The sequence below is a fragment of the Caretta caretta genome, chromosome 6 (genome assembly GCF_965140235.1).
Source record: "Caretta caretta isolate rCarCar2 chromosome 6, rCarCar1.hap1, whole genome shotgun sequence".
Classification (NCBI taxonomy): Eukaryota; Metazoa; Chordata; order Testudines; family Cheloniidae; genus Caretta; species Caretta caretta.
Genome location: NC_134211.1, coordinates 22,574,315 through 22,598,317, shown reverse-complemented (window position 1 = coordinate 22,598,317; position 24,003 = coordinate 22,574,315). Strand labels below are relative to the sequence as shown.

Here is a 24,003-nt window from a genome sequence, read left to right as displayed (position 1 = left end):
AGAGATCCTGACCACTCATAGCAATAAGACATCCCCTTATGCTTATTCATAAGAGTAGGAGTTCCAGGCACAGTGCTAGACACAACCTGTCACTCTGAATTCCTCCTTACAGTTTCAGCTGGTTATGGTATTAATCGCTGCTTTTTCAATTGAATGAGTGCTGTGAAAAAGTTGCTGTGTTTTACTGCCGAGGGGAATCAAGTGTAGGTTGCATACGTATAGTTCTTTCCGGCAGAGACTAAGTCTTGTGTTTGCACAGCACCACGTTTCCCTGGAATTGCATATAAATAGCTTATAAAGTACTTTGGAATGAAAGACACTAGCATACATATCAGTTGAGAGTATAAATGCCACAGCAAAATATAACAGCTTTGAAACGTAGTTTATTCTACAAATATTTAGAGCAGCATCCTTTAGTGAATTTCCACAATTGCACAGATTACTGGAAGGAACAGCAGAGGAGGGACAGAATCTCATTGAAAGGTCAGTAGACACTCACAGCTATGTTCTACACTATTCACAGGTGAAGCGTTAAAAATCAGTGTTTCTCCAGCACTTTGTCTTTATGGTTTTTTCTCTTGGCATTTTGTCTCCACGCAGTCACACTCATCTACCTGAACATACTTGTATTCAATTTTCTTCCTCTTAGAGCAAATCAGTTCCACCTTCATCACGTGGCTCTTTGTTTCATGGCAGCAAGTGCATTTGTGTTTCATTTCACTGTCGCCAAAGGCATACCTGGCAGAACAAAACTAATAGATCAATCCATTAGCTATTGCCTTCCTGCTCTTCATTAACCTTAGCTTCCCCTGGAACTGTGAGTGGGGAAGGAAAGCTTTAGGGTTTCTTCTGCTTGTAAGCAGCGGGCGGGGGGACGACAATATCAGTAACAGCCTATTCTCAGGACATTGGTGGGCCTGATCCAAAGACCTCTGAAGCTGATGGAAAAACTCCCACCTGAAGTAAGGGGGAGGTTTTCCATAGACTTAAATGAGCCATGGACTAGGCCCAAAATGACCCCACAGAAATGAAGAATGAGCCTAATGCAGAGCCCAAACTGCAAGTAAAAAAAATAAAAAAAAAATGTGTAAGTAAAAATGTGTTAGTCAACCTGTTAAACATGACCTATTTATCTAGCCTAGATACGGCAATCCTAGTGACAAAACAGTAAAGCGTCATGGCTAAAAGGCTGGTGCTCTGCTCATCCAGCTTCCTTTTAAGAGGATCAAGGAAAAGGGTTAATGGAGATAGTAGCTGTGATCCTGCAGGGGCAAGAACATGTGAGGACAAGACATCACATAAGCATGGAGAAGCAGTTTCTTACTTACACAGAGTATGTACTGCAGGACCCTTCACATGAAGGCACTAGGACAGGAGCTGCTGATTTACAGTTCTTGTGAGTGATGTATTCTTTTTTCAGCTTCAGTTTGCAGACATGTGACAATGGGATACCTAAGAGGGAAGGATCCTATTAGCCTTACTCAGATTTGAGTTAAAGCATTGAGAGATATCTGCTAAGCAACCAAGCTCTGTCTCTGTCTCATTAAGAACAGTTAGAGTTCAAATAGCCAAGAAGAGTTTAAAGGCCCAAGGTAAGCAAAGCACTTACACATTTGCATAAGTATTTTGCTGATTAAGGATGGTCTTAAACATGGGCTTAAAAGCACATGCTTAACTGCTTTGCTGGATCAGGGCCTAAAGCAGATGCAATTGTATATTTTTTCTACAGCCTACATTTCTGTAACAACATTTGTTAGCTAATTGTCACTTTTATGGCTTTACAGCAGCCAACACTGTTTACAGTAACAGAACCATGCTTTCTATGCAGTTCCTAGATGCCAGCATCCAAAACACATTCTCTTCCAGGTTACATCATTCTTTCATCAGGAATTTAGTCTAATCTATAAATAATTCGCTTCTTTATAAAACCAAGTAAGGGAGAGCATGAAGATTTTTCCAGTGGCACCTCTGGAAGAGGTAGGCTGGTTTTGAGCCTTATAAAATGAAGTACTGAGCACCTCCCGAGAAGTGATAACTGCCCTCACATCCCACTGACTTCGCTGGGAGTTGAGGGCATTCATTACCTTGCAGGATCAGAGCCATAATAAATGGAGAGCCTGACAATGTTTGATTAATGAATCACTGGATTGGCCATACTCACATGTCTTACAACATCCATCTGAAGTTGTCACAACAGTTCCCTATATTGAAAGCAAACAGAACCAGAATTGCTCAGACTCTAATCTTAGATATGCACATTACAGACTGAACAGCAGCAATAAGAGATTTCTAATAATGAGACACAGTGCCCAATCAGTCCACTGGTCCACTATCACAAAGCTGCTCGTATCATTCACTTATCTCATTTCAGCTATAAAATACTCACTGGGACACAGTTTGATGGATCAAACTCTGGGCAGGATATTATTGTGCTAGTCAAGACAAACTGGCCTGATGACTGAGTGCAATTATACAGAGCACAGTTATCTTCCAGAACTTTATAGGTCTTCCCAACCTGAATAAAGCAGAAAAAATAAAGTTATTCTGAGACAACACATAATCTAGCATAGGAACGGGATTCTTCTTCTGGCTTGAAAGGTATTAGCAACTCCCAAAATCTCATCCTGCATTCACTTCCTTAGGCTGCTTTGACAATCCCATCTGTAACTGTTACCTGGGTTGAAATAATCAAAGGCTCACAACAGTAGGGATATTAAGAGACATACCGAGGCCCACAGTTATGCACTGATGTGTGTGGTGTTACTATTTATGGGAGAAGATAAGCATGGAGGAAAATCCTTTTTTTCCTCTAGATTTTCTCCTATTTTCTTTTTTCAGGAGGTAGAGGGGGGGAAAAGAGCAAAAGACAATAAAATAGGAAGTCGGCCTTTATAACAGAGGTCAAAAGATTAATAACAAAATATAGCTACCTTTGGACAAAATTAACTATTTGGAGTTGGTGAAAGTAGTATACAATATCAGTGACCAGGGAATACAAAAAATCAGATAAAGGAGATGCTGGATGCGGGAGCTAACATATAAGCCACTAGATCACAGACTGGTCAAGGTTTTTGCCTGTTCTAAACAGATACACTTTGCATTGCAGCAGAGAGAAAGACACTAGTCTAAGACTCTGGAAACTTCATGTGGCCTTGGTCAGGTCTGTCAGTCTCTGTCCGCGCTGCCCATCTGTGAAATGGGGATCAACACTTCCTCACCTCACAGAATACTGATGGATAACTCAATAATGATTGAGGTGCTCAGATACAGTGACGGGGGGCATATAAATACCTAGGTAGATTCACTTCAGACACACTTTATTTGATAAAGGCACTAACTTCCTAATGCTGCAACACATAGTAGGAGTCAGTTTTTAAGCAGAACTCTCCACTGAAGTTGACGGGAAGCTGTATTCCTAAAACGACGACCCCGTGTCATACTGCAATTCCTTGTTGAGCAGGGGAATACACACACACCTCGACGGTCACAATGCCAGATGGAAGCTTCGCCACACAGGCCACCTGCACACACTGGCCGCAACACCTGCCTTCTTCTCTGATGTAGCGGAAACCCTGCGGGGCACAAATGCACCATCATTTAGCCACATTACTTGTGGCTTACCTGTGAAGAGCATTCAGACAAAAGGCACATTCCCCTTCTTCATGCAATGGGGGGAAACCCAACAGCCCTTGATTATACTTCTGGGTTTTTAGAAGGACTTTTGAACCCCATTGTTTGATGGAATCTAGGTATTTCAAACCTGATGCTTAGACCCACACAGTTGTCATATTAGCTTTTAATACTTTCCTAAATAGCAACCCTTTTGTCAGTGGCATCATCCTGGGTAATCTGCCATTTCCTATCCTTATCCGAGCTGATACTCAAATCAGGCCAAAATAACTAACTCACCATGTGTTACTTGCAAGATCCAAAGACAGCCCTTTGTCTGGTACATTTTTCCACAGATATGGTTGCTATTTCAGATGTGCTGAGAAGACTGAAGGTAAGGTGTATTTACAACTACTTTCATCTATTCCTCCTGTGTGGACTTCAGTCCTAGAATGAGGCATGTGTGTGGCTCCATGTGCATCATCTAGCGAGGAGCTAGAATGTTGCAGTATGCCTGGCCTTATGTGAGCAGGGGCGGGGCAGAAGATCAAGCTTTTCTCTACTTGCATTCAAGTTATATATTCAAGATTTTAAATACAGAGAGCTAGATTCAGCAAAACTATTGCAGAGAGATACAAGCTACACCTCTCAGTGCCAGGAGAACCTTGTCCACTGAAGGAGCAAATCATCCCTGTGGATGGTAGCCGGCGTTCACACCATTGCGCTCCCCGGTGGTTCTACCAGAGAGGTTTAAGATTTAGCAGTGCACCATAAGAACTCCACCAACAAGAGCTGCCTCAGAAATCCATGGAATCAGCAAACTCAACAGTCATGGAATTAGCCCTTTGTCAACAGCTAGCACCATCCACTTTTTGAGCAAATTTGGCATCTTTTAAATACATCCTCTGTGCTGTTAAGTGGAATTGAAAACCCTTTTGTACCACTAAAACAAACTCTCCTACCAGAACTCACTAGTAGATCTGGCTCAAGGACTTTTAAAAGTCTTAACATACAGTATGTATATTGCCTACAAACAACTAATCCATTTAATTTTAGAACATTTAGTTTCATAGGGACCTTTTCATTTGAACCAAATCAGAATAGTTTTTCTAACATTTTTACCATATAGTGGTGATGGATATCACCAAGGCAACCATGCAAACACCATCTTTCAGTGACTTAATCTTCCCCATTAACCAGCTTGTGGGTGGAGTTGCCATTTTATAGAAAACATTTTTCCCATCATGCCTTTCTGGGGCAGGCCCCTTAAATTTGTCAGAGACAAACAGAGACAGCTCTAAAGAAGTCATTTTGTAACTAGCAGCTTGCTGCATCTGCCTCTCTTTAAGCAGGTTATTTTATGTTTCATCTTTTTGATTGCTGAGATGGCACATCCCCAACCAACCATTGCTCTTCACCTGAACACACCTGAACTAGTTTTAGTTTAGCAGAGAGAACTACAGCGTAGAAGTTACTTACCTGCTGGCAGCCAGTTGAGCATTTTACTGGAGTGCACTGAATTTGGTTGGTTTGTGTAGCAGGGTCCTGCTTTTCAGTGCACAAGCAATCTTCACAAGAGTTTTTAGGCACCACTGTCCCTGGCTTAAAATAAGGAGGAAAGGAGAGGGGAGAGGGAGAGTTCATTAGCCTCTAAAACACATGTGCATTTCTCTGTAAAATACTAATAAACTACTATTTTTGGCTTTTATTTTTGGCACAAGCTTTTGACACAACACCTTCCAATCTCGAATTAACATACCATCAATATCACAAAATTAATGATCTACTAGAATAACATTCCAACAGAATCAAATATACTAAATGTAGCTATTACTTCAACACCTGAGAACTTCCCTATTCCATTTCCTTCTACAGTTTGACCAATTAGCTACTCCTAAAACTTCCTTTGATACTTGAACATTTTGTATTCAGTTATTGCCTTTGGCTACATTTCTGACATCTTAGTCCTGAAATACAGGGGAATATCTCTGTATGATAGAAACTGTTGCCCTAGCGATCACTATTAGGTAATTTCTCTAGTAACACATAACACCAAACTCTTATATAGCACTTTTCCATCAGTAGCTCTCAAAGTACTTTACAAAGGAGATCCATATCATTATTCCCATTATTATTATTATTTATTATATGTCTTACTGTAGCACCTTGGAACCCCAGTCGTGGACCTGTTGTGCTATATGCTGTACAAACACTGGAACAAAGGAAAGTGAAGCACAGAATGGTGAAGGGACTTGCCCAAGGTCACCCAGCAGGCCAGTAAGAGAGCCAGGACTAGAACCCAGGCCTTCTGAAGCCTAGTCCATTATTCACTAGGCCACAATAAGAAATGATAGGTCATTTTAGTCTGGGGCTTTATGTTAATTGAATGAAACCTTTAGGTGATTTTGGATAATTATGGGTTAATAGTATCTCGAAGTCATGACATGCCAGCCCACTGAAAGAAGTGGCAAGTCCTACCTTATATTCAACTCCTTCAGAAACACATACACTTTTTGGTGCTATAAGAAAAATGGAACAAAAAGGATGCTCTAAGAATGATGTCGTCAGCATGTATTAGTTTCACATTTCTTAACTGTCTGTTAAACAAGTTGTAGAAAACAACTGTACAAATCTAGTAGCCCTAATACTCAACATAGGAAGTGCAGAATGGCTGGGATGTGTTGCTAATTTCCACCCCCTTGCCCATGTTTAGTGCATGAGCGGTAAATTTCACCTACCAGTATTTGCCATCTGGCAAACACTGTTTTCCTCCCGTGTTTCTAATTGCACTTGAAATTAGCAGAGATTCGCTTCTTTACTTTATTGTTTGTGACAGCATCATCAGCATGGACCAAAGACCAAATGGGGGGTTGGGTCACACTCATGATAGTGTAGTTGTGCATTACAGTTCTGTGACTAAAAACTAGCAGATGGGGTACATTTTGGGACTAAAGTCCTAGATGAAGTCCCCTTTGAAATAATGAAAGCCAGCATATAGTAAGGAAACTATACTTACTACAGGAAAAAATAGGACAGCAGCCACCCTCAGAAATAGCTACCACTGGCTGGAAGCCTAAATCACATTGTCTTCTGATGAGAGAACAGGACTTTACATCACATTCTGTAAATAGAAGATGTAGACAAATTGAGTCAAAGCCCCTGTGATGGGGTGTATCAGCCCCGCACGGGACAAGAAGGGGTTAACCCCTTGTGGGCAGAGGAAGCCATGCCCCCTCACCACTGCTGAGCATGCTCCAACTGGAGTTTCAATATAAAAGGGAGCAGCCCAGCTCCGTCAGGGCTGACCACTGAAGAGGGAGGATGCACATTGCAAGCTCCCTTCTGGGAGCTGCTGGAGCCTGAGATCACAGAAGTCAAGCACGCCTAGACCTTGGTGGATACGCAGCCACCCGCGGAAGCCTGAGAGGGGACGGAGTTACTGGGAGCTTTGCAAGCTGACAACCCCAGAGCTCCGGTTTCATTGGCCTCTTTGGAGCTTGTGATGTTATGCCCCCATATTCTTCATAGAAATATAGTTACGATGTGATTTTGGCATAACTAAGATATGTTTTATGCAAGATGGGTCATGTGATGTATCACTGGAAAGGTAGTAATTTACTGAATGTAATTATCCAATTTGTGTGCATGTATCATTTCTGTATCTGAAGTTAGGAATATTGACTATGTAATAATTACAACTGTGTGTGTACTTGGGGAATGCCCACCAGACAGTAGGCAATCAGCCTGGATGGGCCATTAGGAAGAACAATAAGACTTTGAAGATACTAATCTCCCACCTTCCTCAGAAGCTTTCTGGGTTGTTGCTTTGACACTGCAGGATCATGTGATCATGTCACCTGGTACAAGCCCCCTGTCTTGGGCTTTCAGTGTTTTTCCATTAAAAGAGGGGGTGGGGGTCAGATTGGGAAAGAAAAGGTTCCCGCCATATGTAAATCCTATTTAAGCCCCACCCAAGAAGGAAGACTGCTGAAAACACCTGAAGAAACAAAGGAACTAAGATGGGGCAGTGGGCTGAGTCCAGGAGTAACAGATCATCTTGTAAAAGGAATCCCTGGAGATTTAAGGAGCAAGCAGTGCAGTTTACCTTCAAGAAACTCTGCAACCTGCTTGAAACAACACTTAGGGTGAGAAATTATTATTTGTAGCCAGTATTCCTTAGTGTATTAAGCTTAGTTTGTGCATTTTGGTTTATTTGCTCAGTCATCTGCTTTGTTCTGTTTGCTATCTCTTATAGTCGCTTAAAATTTACCTTTTATAGTTAATAAACTTGTTCTTTGTTTATTACAAAATCCAGTTTGTGCAATTCATAGCTTGGGGGGAGGGGAAGGCAAAAAGCTGTGCATATCTTCCTCCACTTTCAGGGAGGAGGTGAATTTCATGAGCTTATGCTGTATACATGTCTATACAGCGCAAGACACTATAATTTTGGGTTTACACTCCAGAGGGGATGTGCACCAAAGTGCTGAGCAATTCCCTGGCTGAGCCCTCCCACACAGAGCTGATTGAAGACTCTGTGTGATTCTACAGCTGGGCATGTCCCTACCTGTGTGTGTGTGCTGAAGGGGGCTGGAGTGTGGGGAGACCCAGGCTGGTGGGACAGTCGGGATCAGTGGGACCCCAGCACATCAGGTGGCACCCCGGAAGGGGGTCCAACCCATCAAAGAACTATCATTCCAAGAATGACCATCCTTTCTGTAAACAAGTCAATGTCACCGATCTCTTACCACACACTGTCTCTGGACAGCAGGGATCTTCTGAATGTGGTCGTATTTTAGGAACAAATCCTTCTTTAGTGCAGTTGACTGGCAGAGACTTAACACAAGAGTGGGGTGAACAAGAGATATTCAAGGTTGCCTCATTGCAAGTGCAGTACTGACAATCATGTTCCCATATCTCTCCAGGCTGTGCAAATAAAAAATTGACAGTTCAACCAATGAACGGAACCTAGAAGTAATAAATTAATGAGAAACGAGGGTCTGCAACAAGCCAAGGTTTCTTATCCTAAGGTATGGTGTTGGGCTGTTTATATGGAACCCTGGAGACTCTTAATTCCAAAGGGAACTGAAAAGATCTGCATGATAAACCAGAGGTGGGCAAACTATGGCCCCCGGGCCACATCTGGCATGCAGGACTGTCCTGCCCAGCCCCTGAGCTCCCGGCTGGGGAGTCTCACCTCCGGCCCCTCCCCCACTGTCCCCCCTCCCTTGTAGTTACACCGCCATACGGGCAGTGTGGCTTGTACCCGCCCACCTCCCAGGCTTTCCAACAAGCCTCTCCTGCTGCTCTGAGTGGCATGGTAAGGGGGCAGGAGGTCCCGGGGGGCAGTCAGGGGACAGGGGGCAGTCGGATGTGGCGGAAGTTCAGGGAGGGGGGCGGTCAGGAGACAGGGAGAAGGGGGGTTGGATAGGGGGTGGAGTCCTAGGGGAGCAGTTAGGGACGAGGGTCCCGGGAGGGGGAGGTCAGGGGACAAGAAGTGGGGGCGGGGGTGGATGGGTCACGGGTGCCAGGGGGCCTGTCAGGGGGTGGGGTGTGGATAGGGGTCGGGGCAATCAGGTGACAAGGAGCAGGGGGGCTTAGATGGGGAGTGTGGTGCGGGGCGTGGTTGGGGCGGGGGGGTCCCGAGAGGGGGTGGTCAGGGGACAAGGAGCAGAGGGGGTTGGATGGGTGGGGGATTCTGAGGGGGGCAGTCAGGGGGCAGGAAGTGGGAGGGGGCGGATAGGGGGCAGGGGCCAGGCTATTTGGGGAGGCACAGCCTTTCCTACCCGGCCCTCCATACCGTTTCGCAACCCCAGTGTGGCCCTCAGGCCAAAAAGTTTGCCCACCCCTGTGATAAACCATGCTGTAGCCTCTTCCCTTTCTCTGCAGGTGTGTGTGTTGGGAGAGAAACCTGAATGGTCTACCAAAAAACAGTGATTTTCATAGGCTGCCAATTTTGCGTCAGTATCTCAGATGAGGATTGGAGTGATAAAGCATAGCCAAAAGTCAGAAGGCCCATTGTTTTCCCCCACTATCTCTACTGTACATTGCTATTGAGTTCAGCATTAAAAGAATGAACAATTCTTGCATTCATATTTACAACAGGTGAAGGCATCTGGTTATTTGTGTAAACAGTTATTCAAAGAGCACTTCTTCTTAGATCCTATTCCTTACCTGTTTCACTAATCCATCGGGTCCAATACAGCCTACAAAATAGAACAATTGTACAATTATGAAGGTCAGTTCAAGAATATAATAGAGCTGGAGAGAGTGGCAGAAGCAGAGAGAGAGAGAGAGAGAGAGAGAGAGACATACATCAAAACCAGGATCTGGGAGGCTTTGAAAAGGGGACCTGAAAAGAATGAGCCATGGCTGAAAAGCACAGGTCATCCATCCAAAAGATCTTGAAGATTTTCTATTTATTACTTCCTGACTCAAAGGCGCATCCTTCTGCATAAAAAGAGGGGGGCACATTCCCCCTTCAGAATTCACCAGAATAATTTCTGAGCTGGCCAGAAAAGGCCACCTAAAGGCTACATTAGACACTTTCTTTACTTTTTCCCAGAGCTAAGTATACTGTTTCTACAGTACACACAGCCCCTGGGTGCAAAAGACCAGGCTGGCAAATTGCATTATGGATCCCTAAAGTGGTAGTTTTAAACTGGTGTTTCATCTTTTCCCACCTTTCACATTTTCTTACCACAGACAGAAACACAAAGGCCATCAAGATTATTCAGCAGGATCTTTCCTTCAGGGCAGTAGCACCCTTCCACAAGTGCCGGATCCTTATCTTGCAAGGGGATGGTGGTTTTCCTGCATGTACAGAGGGAAAGAAGAGTGGCACTGAGCTATTTTCATCTACTTTTTAGGGCTGATGTCACACAGAATTTTGAGTAGAAATTTGGCCTATGGGAGTTAGGCACCCAAATCCCATTGGAATTCTGACTCCCTTCAGCTTTTTTGAAAATATCAGCCTTTGCCCTTGGTACTTAGTAAACGACCCACCTGCTGGAACACGTGCTTCTTTCTACTCCCCCGCATGGCTTGTAGATCTGATCCTGAGAACATCTGGCTTCTGTGGAACATTTACAATATGGAGATTAGATCGCCAGCTCTGTCTAACGCTCGTGGATTCACATTATAATTTATTAGGTAAAATATCCCACCCAGATGAAAACACAAAGGAGGCTGTTTCCTCTGAGGGGTTCTGTTGGGTTTGCAATCGCGTAGGCGAATTATTCTAGTAATCTAGAATAAATGGTTCTGACAACAAGAGGCAAAACAAGCAGAGGGAAACCAAATGTATTAAGCAATATTGCCATCTAGTGATTAAATTGTAGTTAATATTTTAACAAGCTGAAAACCATTTATGAAACACTGAAATATAGCTAAGTTCTGATCTATTTTCCCGCCCATGATAAACCCTTGAATAAAAGCATTACGACAGTGCCTTAACTAGAATGTTACGAATGATGGGGCTGAATTATTAAGCCAAATTCTTCTCTGTTACACTGGCATAAGTTCAGGGTAACTCCACTTAAGTCAGTGGGGTTGCTTTTTATTTATGTTAGTGTAACAAAACATAATCTGGCCTGCCAGCTTTCTTAATGCAATGGATTGTCTAGGCCTCCGGAGCTGCTCCTCTAACTGATTAGAGAGTGTGTGAGAATGCAGACCTACCTGGGGTGTGTGCTGAATAGGGCTGGTCAAAATTTTTCTGTGGAAACTTTGACAGCAACTTTTTTTTAACCCAAGGGGAAAAAAGTCACAGAAAGCATCCGCTTTCCTCAAATATATTTGATTTTTTTTGGTCAGAAAGCCAAATATCTGTAAATCAAAGAAAATATTTCTGGTTTTGGCAGTTTTCAGGTTTTTGACAAAAAGTTTAAATTTTCAGCGGGGACAAACATTTTTAAACCTACCCTGGTGCTGAACCATTCAGAAGACACTATTCTCCCCTCATTTACATTAGTTCCGCACTGGCATAACTCCACTGATTTCAATGGCGCTCGTCCTGATTTGCTCCAGTGCACGTGCAAGAAGACACAAGCCCTGAGTATCTTCCCAAATAGGAGTATACACATTTAAACAGAAAGAGGAATAGAATAAAATAGCTTCCACTCCAGCAAAGTCTTCCCCAACTCACCACATTGTCCATTAGTTTTGCTTCTCCAGTCAACACAGATCCCATGGAATCCACACAAGGCCGCATAGGTCTCAAGGCTTTGGCATTCAGCCTTCTGGCGTTGAGCTGAGCAGCCATCCACAACACAAGCCTCATAGTAAGGACGAGGGGGAATGGCACTGTGACAGCCTGTCAAATTCCTTATTAAAGAAAAAACATGGGACTTGTTTTTCACAGTGAGTGTTGGCAATTTCATAACAAGAATTTTACTCAGAAAAAAGCATCCACCAAGAAAAACTGTCAAGCTGAAGACCAAACTTTAAATCTGATGGGAAATGTTCCCTCTATACCAAATATCCAGCATAACTTTCAATGGAAACAAATCAGACTTTCAACTTAATTAATGATAACTTCTGTCTGAACATTATTTATAGCATCTTGTATTCCCAGGGTATGTCTACACTGTGGCTGGGAGGCTCGCTGCCAGGTAGACCAACTTGTGCAAACTCTGCTTGAGGTCACATGCTCAAAATCGCAGTGTGGATACTGCAGCTCGGGTGGGAGCTCAGGCTCTCAAGCCCACCTGACCCCCTTGGTCTGAGCTCGGGTGGCTAGCCCGAGTCACCACGGCAGCCGCAGCGTCCACATGTCTATTTTAAGCACAGTAGCTCAAGCAAAGCTAGTGTGAGTCTCTCTGTCTGGGTGAGGTGGCTCACTCCCAGCTGCAGCATAGAGATACCCCCAGCGAGCTATCTGCTAATAGACTGAAACATGACATTAAGGCTTCTTTGCAGACATAGTGCTGTAATTCTAAGTACAAATATTTTTCCATGGGTGTGCTGTTTCATTTTGGTAATCTTATTTTTAGTAACAAAATTATATTAAAAAAACTATTTGAACATACTTGACAGTGCCTATTTAAATTCACAGTTCACAGGCAACTAATCAAGATACCCAAAAACGTTGGCCTAAGTTTTCCAAAGATAACTAGTTATATCGGATGCCAAACTTTAGACATCTTAAATCCCCTCCTCAGAAATCAACACTCAAGTATCCAGTCTCTGAAAATCAGAGTCCTAACCCACTAGCCACTGTTTAAAATCTGTGCCCTCGATGCCTGGCTAAATTTACCATTCTTTAGTTTACTTTATATTTTAAAGAAAATTCACCCAGTCACCTTGTGAAGTACAGAGCTGCCTTCTTGTAGAACTGATTATGTACGTAACACACCCGGGAGAGTGTCTTACCAGATGAGTTTACAAAGAGCACTGGGTGCACAAACTCCCACTTCGGATAATGAGGTCTCTGTCTGAGCTGGCGCCAGGGTATTTAATTCACAATGTCTGTTGGTAGGATCTGGCACTCTCCAGTCTAAAGCCATCTCCTTGAAGGAGTCTGCAATCTCACCATTCCTCTTCATAGCATCATCAGACTTTTGGTTGGTGCATGTACCTGACAGTAATATAAAGGCAAGATGTGTAATGGCTACAGAACACAGAGTGCTTCTATAAGAGAGGAAAGGGGTATCCACACAAAAGGAACAGGGGAAGTTTTAACTTCTGTTGGAAGGATGTCAGGCACAGAGCCTTGCTTGAGTTCACAGGAAGAAAGTGTCTGCAGGAGGAAAAGGCTAATATAGCTAGCTTGGCATTTACCTGTGACAAGTGCAATTAAAGTGACAGCTAATGAATTCTTCCAGGTGGCTTAAGTGATTGAGACAGTTCTGCCGAACACAGGGCTCCCCAAGTTCTCCTAAAATGGACTTCATGAACATTCTTGAGCAGATATGTTCAGGAGATGGGGTAAAGAGTGAAGGAACACACACACACTCTCTCTCTCTCTCTCTCTCTCTCTCACACACACACACACACAAACCCCTCCAGCCACCACCAAATGGGAAAAGGTAAAAGCAGGTGACTTGATACTCTCTTCCCACCCTGACCCAAATGAACAGCAAGAAACACGTTAAACTGTAGTGCTAAATAATCGTATCCTGAGGTAACAGAACTCTGATACAAATAAGGGAGGAACAGTTAGTATATCTGTTAATTAAAACTGAATGTAACACTTACCGCATTGCCCCATGGTATTGTTATAAAAGGTGCTGAAAGGGAGTTTTATGTAAAACGTAAGTCGTCCATAGGAGACATACAGTTTTTGTTCAGGTATTTCAACCACAACGTAGAGGCCAGAACTGGTTATCCTGATACCATTCTTGGAAACATTTGGCACAACCTTCTTATTGTTAAACAGAACCTAAAGGGGCAAGTCAAAAATCCCACCATGAACATCCTTATTATGTTGCTTAGTGTATAAATTTTATATTTCTGGAAGGCCTGGGGTAAATTCTGCTCTCAGAGAATTCTGAAATCCCTTCAGGACTAGACTGCTGGTCGTTTGTTGCCTTTCAAGCATTAATATTTGTGTTACTGACTTCAGGGAAAATATTAGCAGAAAAAAAAAGACATAGTGGTGATTTGCAACAAGTGTGATCAATTGTCATCAGACTGTTTTTCTGGATCACTCACTGTTTCATTTATGGTCATTTCCTTACAATCAGAAATGGTATAGATAATATCAAAAAACCCACAAATGATTTACAGTATATGGCTTATATCATCAAGGGGCTATTGCTTTCAGGCAAGAGACAAATCATGGGCCTGATCCAAAGCTGAAGTCCCACTGGAAAGAATCCCACTGACATCAGGGTCTTTGGATCAGACTTCATAAGAGCAAAGCCAAAATGGTATTATTTGTTATTGAGGAACAAATATATACACCAGACACAAATATTCACTAATATATGGAGTAACATCAGGCTCTTGAAATAGGCTGGATAGCGAGCCCTTCAGTTTGACACCCTCCAACAAACCACAGAGCAGGTAAGGGCCTGCAGTGCAAACTTCCCTGTGTTGCTCTGCTAACATGCCTTAGCCCTAACCTAGAGGGACCACCTCTAGGTGTAAAAGAATAATGTAGCTTCCAGACCTTTTCAATTGGCTTTTCTGTTGAAACTCCCAATCTGCTACCAAAATGTCCCTGCTGTAAGAAACTGGGTAACCCCACCAAATCTTTAATGGGACTTATTTGTATTTCACCATAGGAGAATAAGATCCCACAATGCTAGTTAGTACCAATTGTGGTGATTGTTTTTGTGATGTAGGTGCTTATCACTGGGAACTGGACAGAGAGCACCAAACAAGTTTAACAGAAGGCACTGAGCAGCCGGAGAGGATCAAATAATAAAAGGGGATTACATTTCAGTGAATTTCCCACACACACGCCTCCCATTTCATAGCCCTTCTCTACAGTCGAAATTTTATAATCTGAAAAATTTCACTGACATTTCTCCAGACTAAAAAGGAGAGCAAATATTTCACAGAACTGTTTGTGAATTCCCTCAATTTTGATTAGCTATATCCTTGATCCTGATTGGGCTCACTAGGTAGTAACATAATAATAATACCCAGATACTGAAAAATACATTACCAAGTTAGCTTCTTTCCTATGGTCTACTGCTTGTGTCAGAATCACCATGGAATTCTTATAAAAAATGACAAGGGACTTCGAGCAAATTGCTCCATCAGTTGTACCACAGTAGTAGTTGTCCATGTGAATCCAGAAGCTCTGAGAGTCAGGCTGGATTGGCTTCACCAGGAGATAGGTGCAATTCCCCTGGAAATTATAATATGTTCCATCGAAAGTCACGTAATGTTCATTTCCCCACCCACTGCAAACACCTAGAAAGTAGAGACAGGCTTAAAGTTTGGTTTACTTTGGGCTTTCCGAATGTACGTTTTGTCAGTGACATTTGAACTCTGTGATATCTGATAGAGTTGCATCTTGTCACACAATGTTTCTTTGGCCAGTCTGATAGTATGACCTTTTTCTTTGTGACATTTCATCTCCACTGATATACTCATTTTAGTGGTCTGGTTTTGGTAGTTCTACCAGATTCCCCATGCCATAACAAAGATGAAGTGTCCCCTAAGAGAGGGCCACAAGAAAAGTTGTATAATAAGATATAACACGTTTCAGTGTCCTACATATCCCTGATCTGATACAAATGCTTTCTTTCCTTAGCCTCTTCTTTCCATACTCACTCACATATGGTCCTTTTCCATCCATTCTACTTTCCATTCTAACACCCCTACTGTGGCATATCCCTGCTCCCTTCGGCTTCCCATCTCCCCTACTTATTGTATTTACTCCCTTACAATTCCTTCCTAATATTAATTATAGAAAGCTACACAATAAAAATGACTGGTTTAAGTACTCAAACTAGTTTGCTTCTGCCACAGTGATATGCACATTTAAGTATGAAGCAATCCCATTGAACCGAGTATAATGCAGAGCACAATTTGAACACATGGATATACGTCACTTGAGACTCAATTTAAAAACCTTATGAAAGTCAGAATCTAACTGCAATATTACTTACACTGACACTCAAACACTTCACAGCAGCCAGTTTCATCATAGTGTTTTGTGAGTGGGAAACCATTGACACAGAGGTTTAATAGCTGAGGAGGGCAATTCACTTTGGACAGTTTAATATCGTTTCCACCTCCCAAGCAAGTGGCAATTTGACAGTTTCCGAAGTCCCATGATTCATTAAACTGTTGACATTTTAAAAGAAAGAGGAAGGGAGGGATATGCATGAGAAATTAGTGTAATTTTCAGAGCTTTAGTACATGTAGGGAACAGGCCACTCAATTAAACACCTAGCATGAAGAATTTCATGCTATTTCATTCATTATTTAACTCTGGGGCTCTTGAAACATACTATATGTAATAATCAATGAAGACTTCATACCTATTTCTATGCAATACAATATTTTGTATAAGACCAAGTATTGCGATCATGACCACTTCTGATCTTTAAAGACCAGTTTGAAAGAGTAGTTTCCTAACTTACTTTACACTTCTTGCAGGGAGGGCACAAATATGATCCACCTTCGCATTGCCCGGATGTTCTGTTGCTAGGCGCAAGACAGAGAACCTTCATGGATCATATTGTTGTGTGCTATCCATTGCTTAGTATGTTATTTTTGTTCACTCACCTTTCTAGGAGGACTGAGATATGAACAGTCTCTCATAGGAGTTACGTTGGGAGCAGATGTGTTTGCTGCACTTGGAAGAGAGTTTTCACAACGTCCATTCTGTAAAGCTGAATGACAGTGGTTGCTGGGCTGCTCAGGAGCTGTGCTCAGTCTTGGAGTGGTTGCACATTCTCCCTGGATTAATTCACTGTGGCATGAGGCATTACATACGGAGTAAAAACACCGACCCAAACCATCAGTTGTCTGAGATATGATACTCCCTGTGAGACCAGAAAGTAAATTACTAGAATTGAACTGCCCATGAGTTTGACATACTTTACCAGTGATGTTGTCATGAATTATCAGTCTCCATGTGGCACAGTATCACTTTGAATAGGAAAATTCCTCTTCTCCCACACTGGCTACAAACTGAGCAGTAAATTTTACTGGCTTGGAATGACTATCTACAGTACAGCTGATGGCCATAACCAGTTGTGATAGTCAGTCTACAGTTCTCTGAATCCAGCATAGCTGGCAGAGACTGGGAGAACCTCTCATTCATTCAATACACAACTCTTCTGTCCATAGATAAGTACATTAGTCGGAGTTGTACATGTATACCAAAGAGAAGCATTAGGCCATAAGGTAATGTTTGTTAGCTCCATTGTGTGCAGTGTTCACAAAACAAAGTCAAGGGGATGGATGGCTCAGGATGCTGGCAACAGAAATAGCAGGGCCTTTCATCAACCATCTTTGGGAGAAAGTTCATATTCCCATGTCGATTTTGAGCCTTACATTCTAGAGAGTTTGGGTTCAGGGTTTGTAATGTAGCCCCCTGAAGACTGGATCTGGACGAATGGATCAGATCCAGGTGCATTACAATGGAAAAATATAAGAAGAGTATCTGGCTATGGTATTGTGAGTATGACCAGTTTAAGGATATTTTAGCCAGTTCAGAGATCTGACTGACTGAAGAACAATGACTGTTTTATAATTAGAGAACTGATGGCTCCAGCGGCAGGAATCTGTATTTGCTCAAAAGCAAGTATTTTACTGAACAGCCAAACATTTCTACCCCTATACAAAAGTGGCACAGATGAAAGAAATATTCAGTTAGACTGCTACTCACCCTGAAATATCAGGTGTCCATTTACATTGCAGTAGCATGGGGATGCCCTTGTTATGGCTAGTGCTGATGTGGAAGAAGGTGCTTCTATAATGTTCTCTACTCCTACAATAATTAAAAACAGGTGACATTCTAATCCTGTATCATGAACCAGAAGATGCTAAATTTAATCTACCCCCCATCATCTATAGTAGCCTATGTAACTGCAACACATGGAAAAAACAGAAGACAATAGAAAGAAGAAAAGTCAAATTCACTGGTCTTCCATTCCTCAAATCGCCCTTTTATCTCTCTTAAAGAAACCCTCTTTGCCCTTTCCAATCCTCCAGGACCTCACCTGACCTCCGTGACTTTGGGGAAGTGATTTCTGATTCTTCATCTGCCCTTTCCTTGGGCTTGGGCCCTGTTGATTTGGAGACATGCAGGTTATTCAGGTAGTGTTTAACCAGCCCACTTCATTTTGCCTTTGACTGCTCTCTTCTTTTAAGCTGTTATTCCATTACATGTCCTCTTACTGCTATCTCTGCAGTGACAGGGCTACTGAGCACTTTGCTCTATCCCTTGTCATTTGTTCTCCCACCCAGTTGACTAGAGCAGCTATACTCTCTTTTCCCTTGTCCAAACTTATATCTCTGCTCTTTGTGCAAGAAGCGGTACATTGGGTCATTTTACTCTTTGATTTTGCTTTCTTTACTATATTAATGCTATGTAATTTCTCCTTCTTTCCATTTATTTGTTTTTCGTTGATTCCTGGTTTCAGTTTCAGGTCCTTAAAAAGCCCTAGGTGCAACTACATTGATCTTTCACTCCCTCCCTGCCATGTTTTCTTTGCAATGGGAGTATTTTTTGGTTTGTCTTAAATATGGGGTCTTCCAGAAACAATCAGCTGGCTGGAGGTGCTTTTCTTTGCAAATGATGATCCATGCGGATTGGCTGACTTCTGGCTGCAAGGCAAGTGTAGCAAGGACAGTGCTGTGAGGAATGAGCTGGGGCCAGGAAAAAAGGTTTAGAATAAAAAGTTGGCATTAGAGCTATATGATATTGGTACTGTTGGCAGCTGGATGCAAATTAGAGCAGACCTGATGTACTGGGAATCTGCAAAAATGGCATAAAACCATCTTTGCCCCCATCTGTCTGGTCCTTCAGCTCAACCAGACTAAAGAATGTGGCTCCATCTCTCTGGGACTTGTACAGTTTTGAATTATACGCAGCTCTTACATGTACACTGTATTATACACATAGAATTTTTCAAGGACTAGGAATCTTGGCACAATTGCAAACTTTGATATCAACTAAAATACACCAAAACTTATATAAACAAACTCTAGTACCTGGCTCCTCTATAGCAGGCACCATTGTAGATGTTCCACAAGGAATAAATGTTCTAATGATATTCCCATTAGGGCCACAGACAGCCTTCCAGCAGCTGACCCCATCTGTTTGACTGTATATACTTTCATTTAAGGTGTAGGTCTTTTCCTGGTAGCAGCAGAGGCAGTCTGAGGCAGTGAGAGGGTAAATGCCATGGCAGCAGATAATATCACACCACAAACCAATATAAAGAAAGACAAAATAACCCAGATTTGCCATAATCCACCCCAGACCATCAACTGTAAAGTAAAAGGTGCTCATGGCTGCAGCGTTCACTCTGTCTTTTGGTGCAAATATGTGCTTTAGAATCTAAATTTCATTTTAAACAAATGGATCCCATTTTTGCACCACTGGTGGCCAGAAAGCTGGCTTGACTAGCTCCCTTGTGTAAAGGGAAATACTGAATAGCATAGAGTCATTAGGTTTCAGAGTAGCAGCCATGTTAGCCTGTATTCGCAAAAAGAAAAGGAGTACTTGTGGCACCTTAGAGACTAACAAATTTATTTGAGCATAAGCTTTCGTGAGCTACAGCTCATTGCATGCATCCGATGAAGTGAGCTGTAGCTCACGAAAGCTTATGCTCAAATAAATTTGTTAGTCTCTAAGGTGCCACAAGTACTCCTTTTCTTTTTATAGGGTCATTAGTAGCATAGAACTGCTATTTTAAGCCAGCCCTGTGCATAACAGGCATTCCCATAAGAAAGTGGATGTAGATGGGATGTCCCTATGCATTGGCGAGACCCTCTATGGCACAGTGGCTTTCCAGGAAGCTACTGGACACCAACATTCACCAGCTAATGGGGCAGGTAAGCACTATCAAAAACTTTAAATACACGAAAAGCCTCTCAGATCTCCAGGGAATGTGTGCTGAAGGTAATAAAGGGGAAGCTGTGTAGTCCAATGAATAGAGCATCATACTGGCATTGCAGAGAACTGGTTTCTACTTCTAGCTCTACCGCTGACCTGCTGTGTGTCCATGAGCAAGTCACTTAACCGCTGTTTCCCCACCCACTCTTTGTCTGTCTTGTCTATCTAGATAGCAGGCTGTTTAGAACAGAGGCGGCCTTGCATAATGTGTTATGTACAATACCCATCACAGCGGGCCCCATATCTGTTGGGGCTTCTTTGTGCTAACAGAAAACCATTATTAATCATCAAGCTGATGGGAAGGTTACCCTTGGAGTCCTCTGTGCACAGTTTTTCTTTAGGGTTGCTGTGGACAAACAACAAACAAATGTGATTAATGCTTTGTTGCCTTAAATCCGTACAGAGTAGCAAAATAAATTCACAACTGTATCCAATTAAAAAGAGAACCACCTTCTGTTAAGAAGCTGATGGGAGCTGAACTGCAGAGATTTCCTACTAGCAGAGCCCACGTAATGCCTGGCTAATAGGAGAACTCTATCCAAACCTCTTACCATCCCACTGACCTACCACGACATGCAGTCAGGCAGCCAGACACACTCCCTTTGCTCCTCATCGTAATACGGCTTCTCAGTGCTGCATTCTGGGTAACAGCCTGGAAAGTAAACAAAGAGCATGGAGACTTTTGTCTGAGTAGTAAAGACCCAAATGCAAACACACACACTGGAATAGCTGTGAAAGATATGTATTTGTCTTCACAGACAGAGCTGGAATTCTTCATGAACAGATCACCTGTCCCCTCTTTTTTCTCTCCCTATAACCAGCAACTATTCGTGAACTATAGATGACCAATAATACTCTTATAAACCCAGCATTAGTGACCCTCTAACTCTGCAAGACTTTGAAGGCATCAGGTCAAGTTTGCCCTGACGTACGCCCCTTGATGTCAATACAGTCACATGGGGAGTAAAGCAGGGAAGAATTTGGCCAGCGGCGCTCTGGGGAAGTTTGATTAGTCTTCCAAGGAAAGACAAAGCGACCCCATTGCTTAAGACATTCAAAACAAAATTGGACTAGTTTAGGCCCCTACAGGAAAGCACTTAAACATATTTTGACCCATCAAAGGCAAACAAGAATTACCTTCTAAACTATACAGCAGGTTACCACATTTTCCCTGTGGATTCCTGCAGGTCTTTAGACAGGGGGCTCCACAAGGCCTGTAGAACCATTCGTGTTTGTCAGGTGGATTGTAGTAATCACAGAACACAGCTGGAAGAGAAAAAATGCCAAATCTCAGATAATGGATAAGGTCCATGTTCTAATTCTTTAAAGCAAGAGGGCTCGCTAGTCATGCACCTGCACAGAAGTTAGGATTTTATCCTTCTTATCTTGAGTATGACTCACTGTATGGAGAGTACTTCTTAATGTGCATTTCTGTCTGTGAGTACTTACGACAAATGCTAGGTCTCCTCCAGTCAATACAGACACCGACTCTATTACAGCTCCTTGAATAAGCAGCTACTGAGGTACAGAAGCACTCACAGTCTCCCACACTGTCACAGCCACAGAAGTCAGATACACAAGACTCATAATATGGCATCGGGTTGATCTAACAAAATAACAAAAACTCTGTTATAACACGTATTCCTTCTCAATACTTTGTCTTCAGAGGAGACAAAGGGCTCTAAAAATCTGCCATTCAGTGTCAGTTTCTTTGGCAGAATCTGGATGGGCCTATGTGGGAAGTTGATATTTAAAGGGATTGGGCTATTTGACTAGCATTTTAAGCTGCCTTGTTTTCATTTGCTTGGATTGTTTTGGTAGAGCTGGACCTTATACATTTTTTGATTCAAATGTATAAAATGATGAAACCTGCACTGAAGGTACCTTTAGAACATATGCTCTGTAGCATAGGACTAGAGCTGTTTAGAACAGCTCTCTATTGTGAGACCTTTCTAATAGGCAGGTATCACTTCAAAGTAGCTAGGATAAAACCCTGGGTCCACTGAATTCAACTGGGCCAGGATTTCACTTGTCTTTGGCAACCATATGCTATATTATCCCAAAGGTTTCCAGCCAGTTCTTAGATATTACCCTCTTCTAGCCAAGCATTATCTTTTGGGTCTTTGCTCATTTAAAACAAGTTTCATTCTATATTTCCTTGAGAAGAATACAATGGGATTTCACTGGTGTAACAGTGAAAGGGTGGTCTGTGTAGCTCTTCTGCTCTTGTGTATGTATAAAGCTCTCTTCAATAGTAATAGGATTTGTGTATGTAAATCTGCTGCACAGAGAAGATAGAAAATGCCTCTGAAGTGTCAAGAGTATTGAGAAAATGAGAGAGATCACCTTACTGTGGCAGGCTCCGAAGACATTGCTCTTGATAATGCTGCAGTGCTTTTGCCCCAGTACAGATTTGAAAGGCTGATCAGCACACAGGTCAGTCATGTTTATGTTTGAGCAGCTACTGGTGACTTTCCAGCTGTTCCCAAACTCCTGCACTCTCATCTCCACTGACTGCCCTCTGGTGGTAAAGTCATTCTTTGAACGGCCATCAAAATCACCACAAAGGCCACAGACTTTGCCCTGAAGAATTTATACAGATTATAAGAAGTGCTTTCTAAAAACAAAATGAGATCTGCTTTTGCACGGAAAATGAACTAACAAACTGCTAGTAAAAGCCTAGTAAAAATATTTGCAAATTCCAAACATTCCCGAAAACACACCAACCTGCAGAATACTTCTTGGAAAGAACTGAGATATAAGTAACAAGATGTAGCCATTAAAGGCCTATATAGCCCTGTACTCTGTCCTGGCTTTACATCTAGCTTCAATAATTTGAATATTTCATACTGATGTGATCATGAAATAATTTAACTATGGCAATAAATTAGTGCCCTCTTACCCATTAGAGTGAATTCATTTTCATGCCAGGATTTTTAAACACGGGCTCCATTTTTGCAGGCATAATTTTGAGAAGAACCCCCCCCCCCAAAAAAAAAAAAAAAAAAAAACCAACAACCCACCTCTGACAATTCATTACTGAAAGAAAAGTTGAGAGCACCATTAGTCATTGGCACATAATTGGCCACCACAGAAATGGAGGCACAGTTTGAAAATCAGTCCCTCAGTTGCTGCAGTTGTACCCACCTGGAAAGAGGGTGCCACCAGAACCATTACTGTGGTCTTTTGGTCCCACATGAAGGTCATTCCCAAGGAAGTTTCAATCACAATATAAACCCCCCTGAGATCCAGCTTGTAATTCTTTACAGCATCTGGCTCAGTGGTTATCTCCTGAATTTTTCCTTCCAGGAGTCTGATTTCAATGTTCTAGAATAAGGAATTAAATTGCACTGAAGGAAACAAGGATGGAGTCACAACTGACTAGGAAACATGGCATTACAGACAGACAAACTTTTATCCCATTCTGTGCAGGAGTCTCATTCAGATCATTGCATCACACCCCATCCTATTTCTTCTACCCTTGAACTTCTGCATCTTGGCCAAGGTCCCACTGGGATAATTTACACCCATGCACCATCACTGAAGTCAACAGGACAGAATTTGGTCCCATGACTCCATGGCCACAGAATCTTTCAGGGTAGCTTCCTCAAAAAGCCTTTTCTTGGTCACAGAAATCCACTTCTGCTGGAAATTCAGCTGCCATCTTGAGTTCTGCCTCATCAGCTCCCTATAGCACACACTCAGACGTGCTGGAATTCTCTTATTATGCCTGCCTGTCTCTTCCTCTTCCCATCCCTTAAATGTCCACACTCCCTTCACACATTCATCCGTTGCTGTCTTCCCTGCTTCCCTCCCATCCCCATCTTAAATGCCCAGTCCCCCCAGCACCCACTGATCTACTCTGT

The 24,003-nt window shown here is 42.5% G+C and overlaps 1 protein-coding gene across 1 annotated transcript in view; it reads right to left on the bottom strand.

The window, feature by feature from the left end:
- Window positions 1–363: 363 nt before the first annotated feature.
- The window catches only part of LOC125638456 (mucin-5B-like), a 66,192-nt gene continuing 42,552 nt past the window's right edge, over window positions 364–24,003 (bottom strand). Inside the window, exons 22-48 of the mRNA XM_048854245.2 lie at window positions 23,285–23,464; window positions 22,484–22,720; window positions 21,587–21,743; window positions 21,275–21,403; window positions 20,705–20,789; window positions 20,446–20,483; window positions 19,231–19,398; window positions 18,237–18,302; window positions 17,903–18,004; window positions 16,795–17,054; window positions 16,173–16,350; window positions 15,221–15,471; window positions 13,804–13,987; window positions 12,979–13,183; window positions 11,753–11,931; window positions 10,612–10,681; window positions 10,307–10,419; window positions 9,781–9,812; window positions 8,355–8,532; window positions 6,626–6,730; window positions 6,088–6,128; window positions 5,089–5,211; window positions 3,477–3,572; window positions 2,387–2,515; window positions 2,162–2,201; window positions 1,329–1,452; window positions 364–738 (exon numbers count right to left, since the gene is read on the bottom strand). Of these exons, the coding sequence (XP_048710202.2) occupies window positions 564–738; window positions 1,329–1,452; window positions 2,162–2,201; window positions 2,387–2,515; window positions 3,477–3,572; window positions 5,089–5,211; window positions 6,088–6,128; window positions 6,626–6,730; window positions 8,355–8,532; window positions 9,781–9,812; window positions 10,307–10,419; window positions 10,612–10,681; window positions 11,753–11,931; window positions 12,979–13,183; window positions 13,804–13,987; window positions 15,221–15,471; window positions 16,173–16,350; window positions 16,795–17,054; window positions 17,903–18,004; window positions 18,237–18,302; window positions 19,231–19,398; window positions 20,446–20,483; window positions 20,705–20,789; window positions 21,275–21,403; window positions 21,587–21,743; window positions 22,484–22,720; window positions 23,285–23,464 (3,645 nt within the window). The 3' untranslated portion in view covers window positions 364–563. The remainder of the gene's footprint in view (window positions 739–1,328; window positions 1,453–2,161; window positions 2,202–2,386; window positions 2,516–3,476; window positions 3,573–5,088; window positions 5,212–6,087; window positions 6,129–6,625; window positions 6,731–8,354; window positions 8,533–9,780; window positions 9,813–10,306; window positions 10,420–10,611; window positions 10,682–11,752; window positions 11,932–12,978; window positions 13,184–13,803; window positions 13,988–15,220; window positions 15,472–16,172; window positions 16,351–16,794; window positions 17,055–17,902; window positions 18,005–18,236; window positions 18,303–19,230; window positions 19,399–20,445; window positions 20,484–20,704; window positions 20,790–21,274; window positions 21,404–21,586; window positions 21,744–22,483; window positions 22,721–23,284; window positions 23,465–24,003) is intronic.